Source organism: Dromiciops gliroides, chromosome 1 (genome assembly GCF_019393635.1).
Source record: "Dromiciops gliroides isolate mDroGli1 chromosome 1, mDroGli1.pri, whole genome shotgun sequence".
Lineage (NCBI taxonomy): Eukaryota > Metazoa > Chordata > Mammalia > Microbiotheria > Microbiotheriidae > Dromiciops > Dromiciops gliroides.
The window spans coordinates 406,776,819-406,789,881 of NC_057861.1; the positions used below are offsets into that span (position 1 = coordinate 406,776,819).

Genomic DNA, 13,063 nt, shown 5'->3' on the forward strand with positions numbered 1-13,063 from the left:
CAACAATTTTCAGATACTGCTTTTGTGTACTGGGGTCACTTTTCTATAATTTAAGAGTATTTAAGGTCACTAGCTTCCATTTGTTCAATCCTAATTCTTAGGCAGTTACTTTAATCAGACAGTTTTTTAATCTCTTTTTCCATTTGGCTTTTCAAACTGTTGACTTTTTTCTCATGACTGTCTTGCATCGGTCTCATTTTTCTTTCCATTCTTTCCTTCCTTTTTCTACATCTTCTTTCTATTTCTCCTACTTTCTCTTCAAAGTCCCTTTTGAAAGCTTCTATGACCTGAGACCAGTTTGTATTTTTCTTGGAAGCTTTGGATGTTGGAACTTTGACCCTGTTATTATTTTCTTGTTCTGAGGTTGTATTGTGGTCTACCTTACCCCCAAAGAAGTTTTCAATGGTCTTCTGCTTTCTCTGCCTACTCATCCTGGCTTACTATTTCTTGGCTTTTAACTCCTTCTTAAAGTGTGGTGCTGCTTCCAGGACACACTGTTCGAACTACAATGTGGCCCGGGGGATGATTGGGCTTTCTTCTCATCCTGCCTGGCCTCACTGGGGGTGGGGCAGGGGCTGCAGCTGTGGCTGGGGTTGCTTCTTGGCTCTGCTCCTGTTCCCAGCTTCAGAGGGTCCCAGGTGTTTTGGTTTAGGGGGGAGCAGATTTTAATCTAGCCTGGCCTGTTCTCTGGTTTGGAGATAACCTCAAGCCTACTTACTAAACAACCAACCAGTAAAGCAAAAGAGTATAGACTTGTGGGGGCAGCTAGGTGGCTCAGTGGATAGAGCACTGGCCCTGGATTCAGGAGGACCTGAGTTAAAATCCAACCTCAGACACTTGAAACTTACTAGCTGTGTGACTATGGGCAAGTCCTCATTGCCCTACCAAAACAAAACAAAACAAAACAAAAAATAAAAAACAGACAAACAAAAGAGTATAGACTTGCTTTTAAAGTATATCTATGACAGAGACATTTCCCCATAAATGATTATGGGATCATAGATTTGAAAGTTGTCTAGTTTCAAAGGTTTTTAATGTGTGATCCTTGAAGTTTACATTTATAGATAGATATAAACATAGAGATATATATGCATGCGTATCTATCTGTCTATCTATATCTAGGTATATATAATAGTTATATAATATATAATAGTTATATGTATAATCTAGTTATATACAATCTAGTTTTATATATGCATATATATATATATATATAAAACTAGATTCCAATACAATTGATTTTCTTTGTAATATTTAATATTTTGTTTTAGCTACTTAAAATCTTTGTTCTGAGAAGGGAGTCCACAGACCTCACCAGCCTAACAAAGGGATCTATAAAAATCTGATTAGTAACCCTTGGTTTAATCCAAACTCTTATTTTACAATAAGAAAACAGAAGGCTAGAGAGGGGATCTCCTTGTTGAATTTTCAAAACCTGAAAGATGATTCTTTAGAATTATAATATATTTTTTGCTTTGCTCTCCTTGGAAATGATCATTAATAACACAAGATGAGTAGCAGTCAAGAATTAAATGCCTTCTGCATTCTTTGCACTGTGCAAAGTATTTATTTTATTCTAGAGGTGAAAGGAAGCGACCAGAATTGAGAGAGTAGGGGAATGACATGGTCAAATCTGTGCTTGAACAAAATTATTTTGGTAGTGGTATTTAGGATGGAATGGAATGAAGAGGGACACGAGGCAGGTAAACCAATTATGAGACTATTGCAGTAGTTGAGTCATTATGAGGACCTGGAATAAGGTAATAGTTTTGTGAGTGGAGAGAAGGGGTCAGAAGTAAAGGATATTTTGAAGGTGGAAACTACAAGACTTAATGATTGATTGGACATATAAGGTGAGATAAAATGAGGAATCCGGGACAATGCCCATGTTATGAACCTGTGAAGCTGGCAGGTTGGTGCTGCTTTTAAAGAAATCATTTGCCTGTAAAGTTTTAGATGCTACTTCTTGGTTTTTTAATATCTTTCCCAAACAGCTCATAAATATAGAAATATTTTGAGAGTTAATGTGGCGACATTGATAAAGAGCTGGATTTGGAGCCAGGAGAATTTGTCTGATGTTGGGCAAGTCACTTAACTCCTAAGGTCCCAGACCAATCTCTAGAAGTCAATAAGCTAAATCTGAAGAGGAGATGCCAGTCTGCTTTGGTTGGGGAAGTTCTTCCACTAGAAATAACTTCCCAGCTGAAATAATAGGTCCAATTTAAAAACAATCTCCCAAATCCCAAATTCTTATACAAGTGGTTTGAATGTCTCTTTATATTAGGTTCCCATTGACACTACACTGAAAAACAAGTATGAAATTCTACCATCCAAATATAATGAAACAAAGCTAAAGATAAAGCACCTTCAATCAACAGACAGTGGACTATACTGGTGCCGTGCGATATTCCTCCTAGGAGATAGTGAAGGAAAGCAGAACCTCATAGTGCTATCCTACCTGGTGCCGCTCAAACCATTTCTTGCAGTAACTGCTGAAGTTGTCATTTTAGTAACTGGTATTTTTCTCTATGAGCTGTATACCAAAAGGAGACAGACATCCTCAGGTAGGAAGCTATTCCAATATACTTCATTATGACCTATCAGTGTACCATAAAGTTTCAAAAGTTTTACTTACCCTTCTTTTACTCCCAGAGGTGGTCGTTATTAACATTAATAGCCTTTTATTCTATACCACTAATTACCAGTATTCCATACCAGTGAAGTTGGAGCTCTTAATCAATTTTTCATCTTAACCTGCTAAAATGTCTTAGTTTTATAGAGTACTTTCTATTTTTACTTAGCTCCACTGTTCCCCAAATGAGCCACATATGTTATATTTATGGTATATAAAAATATATACAATAGAATATGTCAGTGAATTTTGTGATGGTTCTTCATAAAATGTTGCAAAATAAAAATACTCATATTAATCTATTTTATTTATTTATAATATTTATAAATCTATTTTATTATTTATTTATTTATTATTAACATTTACATAATGCTGCAAAATAAAAATACTCATCTTAATCTATTTAAGTTACAAATTTTTAATTAAATATAAGACTTAGGAGAATCAAGAATTTTATGTCAATTTTACTTTTTAATTAAAACATTTCATTTAAATTAAATAATTTAAATACAGCATATATACATGAAACTAAATATTTTGAGAAACAAAATTTTTGGTATATGAAGTATTGTCCATACCACTGTGGGAATTTATTGTGATTTGGGGACCCTGCCTTTGGGCTGAGATAAAAAAGCCTTAGGCCCTCAGGGTTCTTTTCTGTGTAAGAGGGGCTGTTGCCCCTCCCCCTCTGCTTCAGCTGAGTGGAGAAGCCTGTGGGCCTTAGAGAACACTGGCTGGGCAGACAGCTGGGGAAAGCCCCAGCTCCCTCTGCCCTGAGGGGAGCTGCACTGGAGATCCCAGGCTTGTCCTGCCAGGCCCTGGGCGCACAACAGGGGGCATGGGCCCCTCGAACCCTGGGTGTGGTGTGCACGGCAGACTCGAGCTCCCGGGCCACAGCCCTAGTGCGGTCGGTGGATTAGCTTGACGTGATAGCTTGATGTGTACGGGGATGTAGGGAGCCCAAGGTTTGAGTGGAGAGAAGGAAGATATATACCGGGGAATTAGACAGTAAGGGAAGACAGACATATGGAGGACAGAGAAAAGGAAGATGCTGGAAGGATGCCTGAGGACTGAGGGAATGCAAGGAGGTTGGTGAGAGAAGGCTAGAGACGCTGAGAGGTTGGTGAGAAAGGGACGCTAGGGCGCTGAGGGGGGCGGACTGACAGAGCAAGTAGAGAAGACGTGGGGGGTCGAAAAAGTGAAGGGGGCTTGGAGCTAGAAGAAAGGAGCTGAGCAGTGAAAGTGAAGCAGGGGAGCTGGAGTGAAGGAGAAAAAGAGTGAAAGTTGGAGAGGACTGGAGGTGAACAGGTCCAAACAGCATACCAGGTATACGGCATACCAAACAGCATAACAGGCAAGAGGCTGCAATGGCCCTTATTATATTAAAAGCAGTCAGGTCTTATATAACTTTGTATTTCTTATCTCTTACATTTATTTCTATAAATAAACCCTGGTTTGATTATTTAGTTAAGAGGCTTCTTAATCGTTTGCTTATCAATTTGGGAGCGGAGCAGTGTGGAGAAATTTTTAAAAGGCCCTAACAGATTGGCTTAGGAAATTAATAGCAGTCAAATAGACAGCCAGTCAAAAGTCCCCAGATTAGGTCTGCAGTTAGATTAGGCCCAGCTAGTCAGTTAACATATTCTTACATTTGAATGGCAACCACGATGGGACTTATGGCCCAGTTATAATTTTTCTAAACTTATAATTTTTCATATAAGTACAGTCATATAATTTTTTCAGATTAGTTATAGTTAATATTTTTACACCACTTTATTTCTTTTCATTGGAAAATTGTAAAGGATCACATCATAGCTTTTTATTAAATTATTTATAACTTGAAAATTGACATGCTAATCAGTTCTCATTGCATTCTCTGGGAAAATCTACTTATAGAAAACTGATTATATATGATCCTCAAAAAAATAATAATCCTAAGATTTAAATTGTCCTTTTTTTTTAATCACAGAAGGTGGAAAAGACTTTGAACAAGCTGAACAGCTGTAAGTATTAATATCAAATTATGTAAAATAATGTAGTTGAGAAAAAAGGGACTATTTAATGTGATTATTATTTCACTAAAGACTTTTCACCCAAAGGTTGACCAAGAAGTGTTGAAGTTATTCTTCAATTCAATTCCTGAAACAAATAAGAGTTGAAAATGCACATGAACATAATCATGGGTCCAAATATTTACTTGTTTTACTCTTTCTCTTAATAACTAAAGAAATTCTCACATGATACATGTGAGATAGATGATAGTCCAGTTTTTATAAATACTTAGTCAATATAAACAGAAGGTCTGTGATCTCTCCAAAATTGTCACTATTGTATTAAGGGACCAAGATCTAAGAATGGGATATGGGGCAAGAGTCTCCAGATAATCTCTCTACCTTTTTCTCTTGTCTATAACAGCTTTTATTCCATTTGTAGGAATGCTCTGGCTACATAGTATTTGGAGTAAATGTATTTCACTTCAGAAGTGGGGATATAAAATTTATTGGAATGCCCTCTAATATGTATCTGTTGGTTTCTCCATTAATGTGCTCACAACATACTTATTTCTTGCCAAAATTTGATCTGTAGCAATTTGAAGAACAATTTTGTCTTCCATTTTGACCCCAAGAGGATTGTTGAGGACAACTTCTTTCTGTGATTTATGGCATAAAATCAAATACCTTCATGGTATTCAATAGACAGACATAAAACTGTTTCATTTGGCTAAATGAATTGTTGTGAAGGCCACCCATCTTAAATTTAGCACCACTGTAAATTTAGTTAATCTGGTCCTCAATCAACAGAATGTCACTAAACTATTAATGTGGTCCTCAGACAACAGAATGTCACTAAGCCATTACATAAAGCTTCTGTAGCTTAAGGTCCTGGACCACCTCCACTTCATGGTGGAAGGAGGTAGATTTTGGAGGGCCAAATTATGTTTTGATGATATCTATATAATATCAAATGGTGTCCTGATATGATAAATGAACCTAATATAGGTTATATAGAGTAAGCATGTGATGATTTTCTTTCTTTCTTTTTCTTTCTTTCTTTCTCTTTCTTTCTTTCTTTCTTTCTTTCTTTCTTTCTTTCTTTCTCTCTCTCTTTCTTTCTTTCTTCTTGTTTAAATTTTATGCAGAAAATCAGAAGATCACAATGGAGTAAACACAAATAATCAAAGAACCAGACACAGAAAGAGTGAAGTCAGTATGAATTAATGCTCCAATTACAGGTAAAATTAATTTTAATGTATACCATGGATGTACACATTTTTTCTTGCTTCATAAAAAGACCTAGAAATTTATATTACACTTTCATATTTTGGACAAAAATTATGTAAAAGATACATGAATTTCAGTTAAATGAAAAAAGTGATGATGCCTCTTTGCATAGAAGGCATGTAGACCTTCCTGAGAGGTGAATCATGGTGTGTTACATTGCTGATTTTCTTTTGCATTCTTCCCATCTTGATCTCATTGTGTTTTTTTTCTGCTGCTTTTTCAACTTGTGACACATTCACATCCTTTGTAATAAAAGCTCCTTAGTCATATATATCACCAATTTTGCTCCTATTTCTTCACTTATTATATTCTGATTGTATTTTCTTCTATGTGGTAACATTTGTGAATTTAGTCTAGGGACTTCATTTGAGCAAATTGTGTGAGTTCCACCCTACTTCAGCACTGTATAATCAATGCTATAGAATCATCATAATAATGCTACTTGTCAAAGAAAATGTCATATTAATCATATTTAAAATGCTTTATTTAATTCAGGAAATTTGAAGCCAACAAAAGAGAAATCATTTAATAATGAAGAATCCTGGGAAGCTGTGTTCACAGTTGCCACATTTCAAGATTGTTTATGTTTTCTCTCAAGGGTATATGGTTTTTCTTGTTGATGCTTTAAAGAATGAAATGTCATGTAATAGAAACATTATGCCTTCCCTGTGCTTGATAAGTTATTTCATAAATTGTATAAATTTATACCAGGGTTGAAGGCATATTTCCATGTTGTGATTACTTCACAATATTAGTGAAAAGCAAAAGTATTATTACTATTTACATATGCAGATATTAACATTCTTTTTAGTAAAATGTTGCTAAGCAGGGTTTTCCTTAGTGTTATGAAAATCTTAACTTTATGCTAGTCTTCAAAGAATGGACAGAATCGATACCAGCAAAAATCCTTAATAGAGGGGCAGCTAGATGGCACAGTGGATAGAGCACTGGCCCTGGATTCAGGAGTACCCGAGTTCAAATCCAGCCTCAGACACTTAATACTTACTAGCTGTGTGACCCTGGGCAAGTCACTTAACCCCAATTGCCTCACTAAAAAAAAAAAAAAGAAAAATCCTTAATAGATACTGCTGCACAACCACCAAAGATAACATTAAAAGGAAAGCCTTTGCCATGTGTTTTAATAAAATGCTGAAATATTTTTGAAGGGATAACAAAGTATAGGATGCCTATTTGGAAAAAATATAACTTAAAGGGTCACTGTTAGTGAAAATGTATTTTATTATGTTGAGAGAGATAGCATATCATACTGACTAGAGAATTGGCCTTGAATCCAGGAAGATCAGGGTTCAATTCCTACTCTGACAAATAGTGGCTCTGTGACCCCATTGAAGTTACTCAACTTTTCAGAGTTCTAGGTAACTCTTTAAACCCTAAGTTGCTTAGAAAGTGCCAACATCCATTGGTAAAGAGGGTTTCCTTAATTTAGAGTTCTCTATACCAGTGAAATCACATATCTAGTCCCTGTCCCCTATTGGAAAAGCAAGGCCTTCTTCCTCTGTAAAAGATTGTAGACTATTTCCTGTTTAAACAAATACCTTTTTACCTATAAATCTTAGGACAAATAAGCATAAAAACAAACACTTTTATTATAGTATTAGATTAGATCTTGTCACACCCCCCCACCCCCAAAATGAGGTCAATTTGTGTCACTTTCTATCTTTTACCTTCTCACATTGGGGCCACATTGCTCCCTAGTTTTAGTGTGGGGCCATTTAAAATTCAAAGACCATCATCTTGAAACCACTGGAGATGGTCAGAGATTTTATACTTCACATGTGGCTACCCTGGATTGGCTGTTTGACTGCATATTAAGGTTTGCTTTGCAGCCTTACTTTCAGAGATGTCTAGTCTTCTAGAGATGTCTGCTTCTATACATCTTTTAATTTGTACTTCTGGGCTTTCTCCACAACCCTGACCCTTTCCAGAGGACTGAGACTAAACATCTTATTTACTATACCTCATATAGTTGAAAATAATGCTAATTCCTTAGGTGTTATTTTTCCCAGCCTATGTGAGCTTTTTAAAAATGTCAATGACTAATCTAAATACCTAATCAATCAGTCCATCAACAAACATGTTTTCAAGTGCCTTCTATAGTCCAGGCACTATGTTAAACACCAGGGATACAAAAACAGAAAGCAAAATGACTCCTGTCCTCAAGAAGCTAAGGCATTAATTGTTATATATTCCATAGTACTCCATTGCAATTCCTTTTCTGACAGAAGGTTTGACATCCTGAGTGAACTGGTATGCTTTTAAGGGCATAAAGTAGTTTATTTCTTGTCTTGTTTAGAATTAATTGTTCTTTAAAAGTATTTCCTAAAAGAAAAAAAAAGAACAACATTTTTTGTTAATTTTTGTTGGTTAAAATCCTTTTAACGAGGATAACTATTTGCGTATATTTCTCCAAATATTTGTTTATTCTATTTACTCCAAATCAAATGAGATGTGAGTTTATGTGATGTTTTTAATACCAATGTCTTTTTATTTTGCTTGTTTTTGTATCACACACACACACATATATATATATATATATATATACATATACACACATATATATATATGTCTTGTCCAACTATTTTTGACAATAAAAATGCTATTTCTCTCTTTTTAAAATGTATTAGTTAAAATATTGCTATGAATTTTATGGCAATACAATTTGGATTTTGTTTTGTAATTTAGCTTTGAATACTCTGAAAATTAAAATAATTCTCCAGAGAGATTTTTTATCAATCACTCAGTAAACATTTGTTAAATGCTTCCTATATTCTGGGTAAATAGCTCAAATCTGTTAAGCAGAAGGAGACTACTTTTTCTGATTTAGCTTGTTTAACCCTAAATGCCAGCATGAATAAATTTCATCTATTCTTGGCAAGATGATTAACATGATAAAAAAAGAATATGGGCTCTGAGGCTGAATTTGACTTTGTCATCGCCATGATACCTCTTTTCTGCCCTTTGGGGGTGTCCCAGGTGTTCCTGTTGCAGAATGGAGATGGGAGCAAAGGGTGGATTTTTGGTTATGGTAGCAGAGAGGTGCACAATGGTGTTATTGAGGATTCTATTCTGGCATTGTGAAATGAGAATGATGGGTAGCAGACATGGATAGTATTACCTGGCTTGAGTTTCAGGTCACTCAAGGCCCCCTAAACTAGCTTGAAAATTCACTCACATGTTGCTTTGAGTGACTTCAATTGGCAAAACTACATTAGGGTAATGTTAGCCTGAAGACTAATGTATTTTGTGCCTCACTGCTACCTTACTAAGTGCTGATATTTCTTTAAAATGAAAATGTAATGTGTGACCATTGCCCAAATGGAACCCAAGGCAAGGCATTTTGTAATAATGATAGCCACCAATATTTTTGAAGCCCCTTAGGGTTTGCAAAGCATTTTTGTCACAATATCCCTGTGAGAAATAATAAGATATCTTGGGGGACCGAGTGATCACTTCTTTCTTAGTCCCTTCTCCTCCCCTACTCCAAGGTCTACTTAGCTCATCTGGGTCAAACCCAACCCAACCAAAGCTTGCAAAGAATTTTGGGTGGAGATAGATCCATTTGTCTAGGTTGCCCCTCCCCCACCCCAAGGATTGATGAGATTTACCCACACCTAGATGGAAACTATTTTGTCCTGATCAACATGAGTGTGTGTGTGGGGGGGGGCTCATACATTTTTTTCTCTGATGTCATCTTTTTTAAGAGTTGAGTGACCTGAGTCATATATCCCCAGATTTCATTTTAATACAACCCACCTCCAATCATGTCAGTCAATTAGATTTCAATGATGTCAACCAATTAGATTTGATTGCTATGTGATGGACCTCCTACAGTTAGAAGGGTATATGAACTGAGACCCCACTGAAGCATCTTTGGTCTAAGAGAGATGGCCAGTAGACTTTCTTTTATTATTATCCTGCCAGACTATTAATAAAATGATTAAATTGTCCAGAAACTATGTGTCTGATATTTTTTAATCATCCCAAGCCCAGGTGGTTATAGAGCAAGAATTATTATCTCTGTTTTACAGATAAGGAAACAAGGCTCTGAGACTTCCCTGTGAAAACTGAGCTAGTAACTGACTCAGGTAGGATTTGAAGCCAAGTCTCATTCAGATTCTTATCCATGATAACACATGCTAAGGCATAAATTCTTTTTTTTTTTTTTTTTTAGTGAGGCAATTGGGGTTAAGTGACTTGCCTAGGGTCACACAGCTAGTAAGTGTTAAGTGGCTGAGGCCGGATTTGAACTCAGGTACTCCTGACTCCAGGGCCGGTGCTCTATCCACTGTGCCATCTAGCTGCCCCTGGCATAAATTCTTTAGGATTGGGTTTAAAGATCCTGGATGTTTGACATTCTTGTGCCCTCATATTGACAGTATTGCTATAGTAGAAGGAGGTCTTGGTAGACCTCTAATTATAGAATTAAAACATGCACACAAAGATACACACAGGCCAATTATTACTTGTAGACTCAAAAAAGAAATGGTGCTGTGGCTTGGAAATCAAATTACAAAAATTATTAATGAGTGCACATAGATCTGATCATTGTTTTTAAAAACTTATTGATATTATTGAGCAAACAAATTGTGACAGTCCTGACTCCATGCTTGTTAATTGCACTTATGTACATTATGACTGAGCACTCTTGAATGAAAGTGTCACTTCTACATGATGCTAGTCCCCTAACCCTGAATCTCTAAGCTAAAGCTACTTCATTTGTTTTTGTTTGGAAGTACCTTAAGCCTGAATAGACTTAGGTTGATTTCAAAATAACTAATCAATTGTGTCAGTTGTGTTCAAAGAGGTTATCAGTTACTTCATTGGAAAAACACAGGTGATCTAGCTTTCAGATGAGTTCATTAAATCCAAGTAAGTGATGTTTTTAATAGTCCTGAGAAGACATAGTTTAAAACATTTCTATCTCTGCAAGTTAATAATTGGTGCTCTCTCTTTCTCTCAACTATTCACACAGTGCTTTACCTCTACTTACATCCATTTAGTGTGAAATAATTTGCAAGGAAGAAAAATTGCTATATCATAGTAGTCTAAAATATTCATACAGTAAATTGATTTTTTTAAAAAGTAGCAATGTTTTAACTTTTTTCCTCTTGGAAAAAAGCTTTATGGAAAATTATGTGGATCAATAGAACATATTTCCTGAATAATAAAGTGAAGTTGCACCTTTTTCAGAGTGCTCAGATGGGTTACATTTTTAAAGAAAACACAAATGATCTTACTGGCCAAACTCATGGACATGCTAAATGGATTGACTAATGAGGGACTGGGCTAGCCAAATGATTCTAGTGCCTAAGCTGCTTCATGATGTTGTTATACACTTGGGAAAAATACATTAAATTTGTCATGCTAACAGTGTACTGTCTCTGTAATAAATAAAGCCTCATTAAGTTTGTCAGTGGCATGCTTCCTAAAATATCTAAAGGCATTACTTTTCAGGGTAATGTACAAATTCAATAGAAAGTCATTGATTTCACTTAATTGGTAGGAATCTCTATCTGAATTAAAAAAGTCTGAACTACAGAATATTTTCAAAGAGAAACGTTGGTTGTTTTATTTATAAGAATGAGCACATAATGAAAAATAATGAGTAAACAGAACTACAGACTTCCTTTAATAACCAAATAAGAATTCTTCCTGATTTTCCCTTTTTATATGTGGATAGTTCTAAATTGCTTTAAATAGTTGGAGCATCCTATTATCCTTCCTTAAGTATCTTTAATCTCTTCATTTATTTCAGAATTTCATTCTGCCCCCTTCTCCCCCCATCCCCCAGATTGCGAACATTAACTTCAGTGTCTCATGTTTTAATTATCACAAATTCCCTATCTTTGTATACAGTGGTACTTCATGTTCAAAAAGGTAGTGTCGTGATCAATTGTGCTTGCTCCTTGGCTTGAAAGATACAACAGATGGCTACTTTTAAAAATTTGGACTCAAAGAAAATAAGAATAAATTAGCAAAATTTTCTGTTCTTGGTCAATTTCATTAAAAATATAAACAAGACAACCAATTATCAGTTCTCTTTGTCATTTCTCCTGCTCTTCATTTCAGAGTTACTTGTATGGATTTATACATAGGTATTTATCATTTGGCTGCCTTATTTTTATTCATAGGACAAGGAATCAACGTTTCATTAAATAAGCAAGCAAAGGACCACTTATCTCAAAATGGAAGGAGGCAAAAATATTGTAATATTTACATTGCAGGGTCTTCTATAGAGTAGCAGTACAATGAAAATTTCAAAGAATTTGGAGCTGTAAGGGACCATAGCGATCAAGACTAGCCCTCTCGTTTTACAGTTAGGGAAATTTAAGATGCAAGAAGATGAAGCCATTTACCCAAGGCCACAGAAAGCAATTAGCTAAGCCAGAATTAGAACTCACGTCTTCTTAACTCCAAATTCAGTACAGTATCTTTCTTGAATGAATAAAATTTTCTGTGACCATTAAACCATGAAATGACTGCCACTTACCAGCAGTATGATAGAAAGTCCTATAACCTTTTTGGGCCTCAGTTCTCCTAACCTGTAAAATGAGGGTGTCTAGCTCTAAACCTATTATGTTATTGTTATAAAGTCACTATTAAGTCTTCTCCCTCTAATCATAATGAGACAATTGTCAACACATTTTTCTGCTCTTGGCAATGACTTAAGGGGTCCATACTTAACAGCCTTTTAAAAGTGGGCTAATTAATTACAAGGATATTGACAAATGTGGCTGTTATCTTGCCTGCAGATTTTTGTTTAGCAGCTTCAGGATTAGAATTTAAATATAAAATAACAAGATATGCATTATTTGAACTAACCTAAGGGGCAGGATCTAACCAACATCTGAATGTCCATTTTAGGAATATTAATAAGTTTTATAATTAATGATATTTGCAAGGCATATAGCCACATTGCAACCATGCTGGGTAATCTTTATGTTGTCTTTGTGGATTGGAAAGATTATGAAATACCTTAGAGAATGATTAAGGTTTAGAAACTTTCTTGCCCAGTCTTGAGAGGCATTGGTGGAAACAAACAGGCACATACAGTTTTCCTTTTAATACTCTATATGACCAGCTAAATAGCTGATTTTGCTGCTTTTCTAACAAATGGTTAGTAAAAAAA

General features: G+C 35.5%; 1 protein-coding gene across 1 annotated transcript in view; it reads left to right on the plus strand.

Annotated features, from left to right (window-relative positions):
• The window catches only part of EMB (embigin), a 45,205-nt gene extending 36,759 nt beyond the window's left edge, over positions 1–8,446 (plus strand). Inside the window, exons 6-9 of the mRNA XM_043975131.1 lie at positions 2,285–2,564; positions 4,602–4,635; positions 5,772–5,864; positions 6,409–8,446. Of these exons, the coding sequence (XP_043831066.1) occupies positions 2,285–2,564; positions 4,602–4,635; positions 5,772–5,850 (393 nt within the window). The 3' untranslated portion in view covers positions 5,851–5,864; positions 6,409–8,446. The remainder of the gene's footprint in view (positions 1–2,284; positions 2,565–4,601; positions 4,636–5,771; positions 5,865–6,408) is intronic.
• Positions 8,447–13,063: the final 4,617 nt, after the last annotated feature.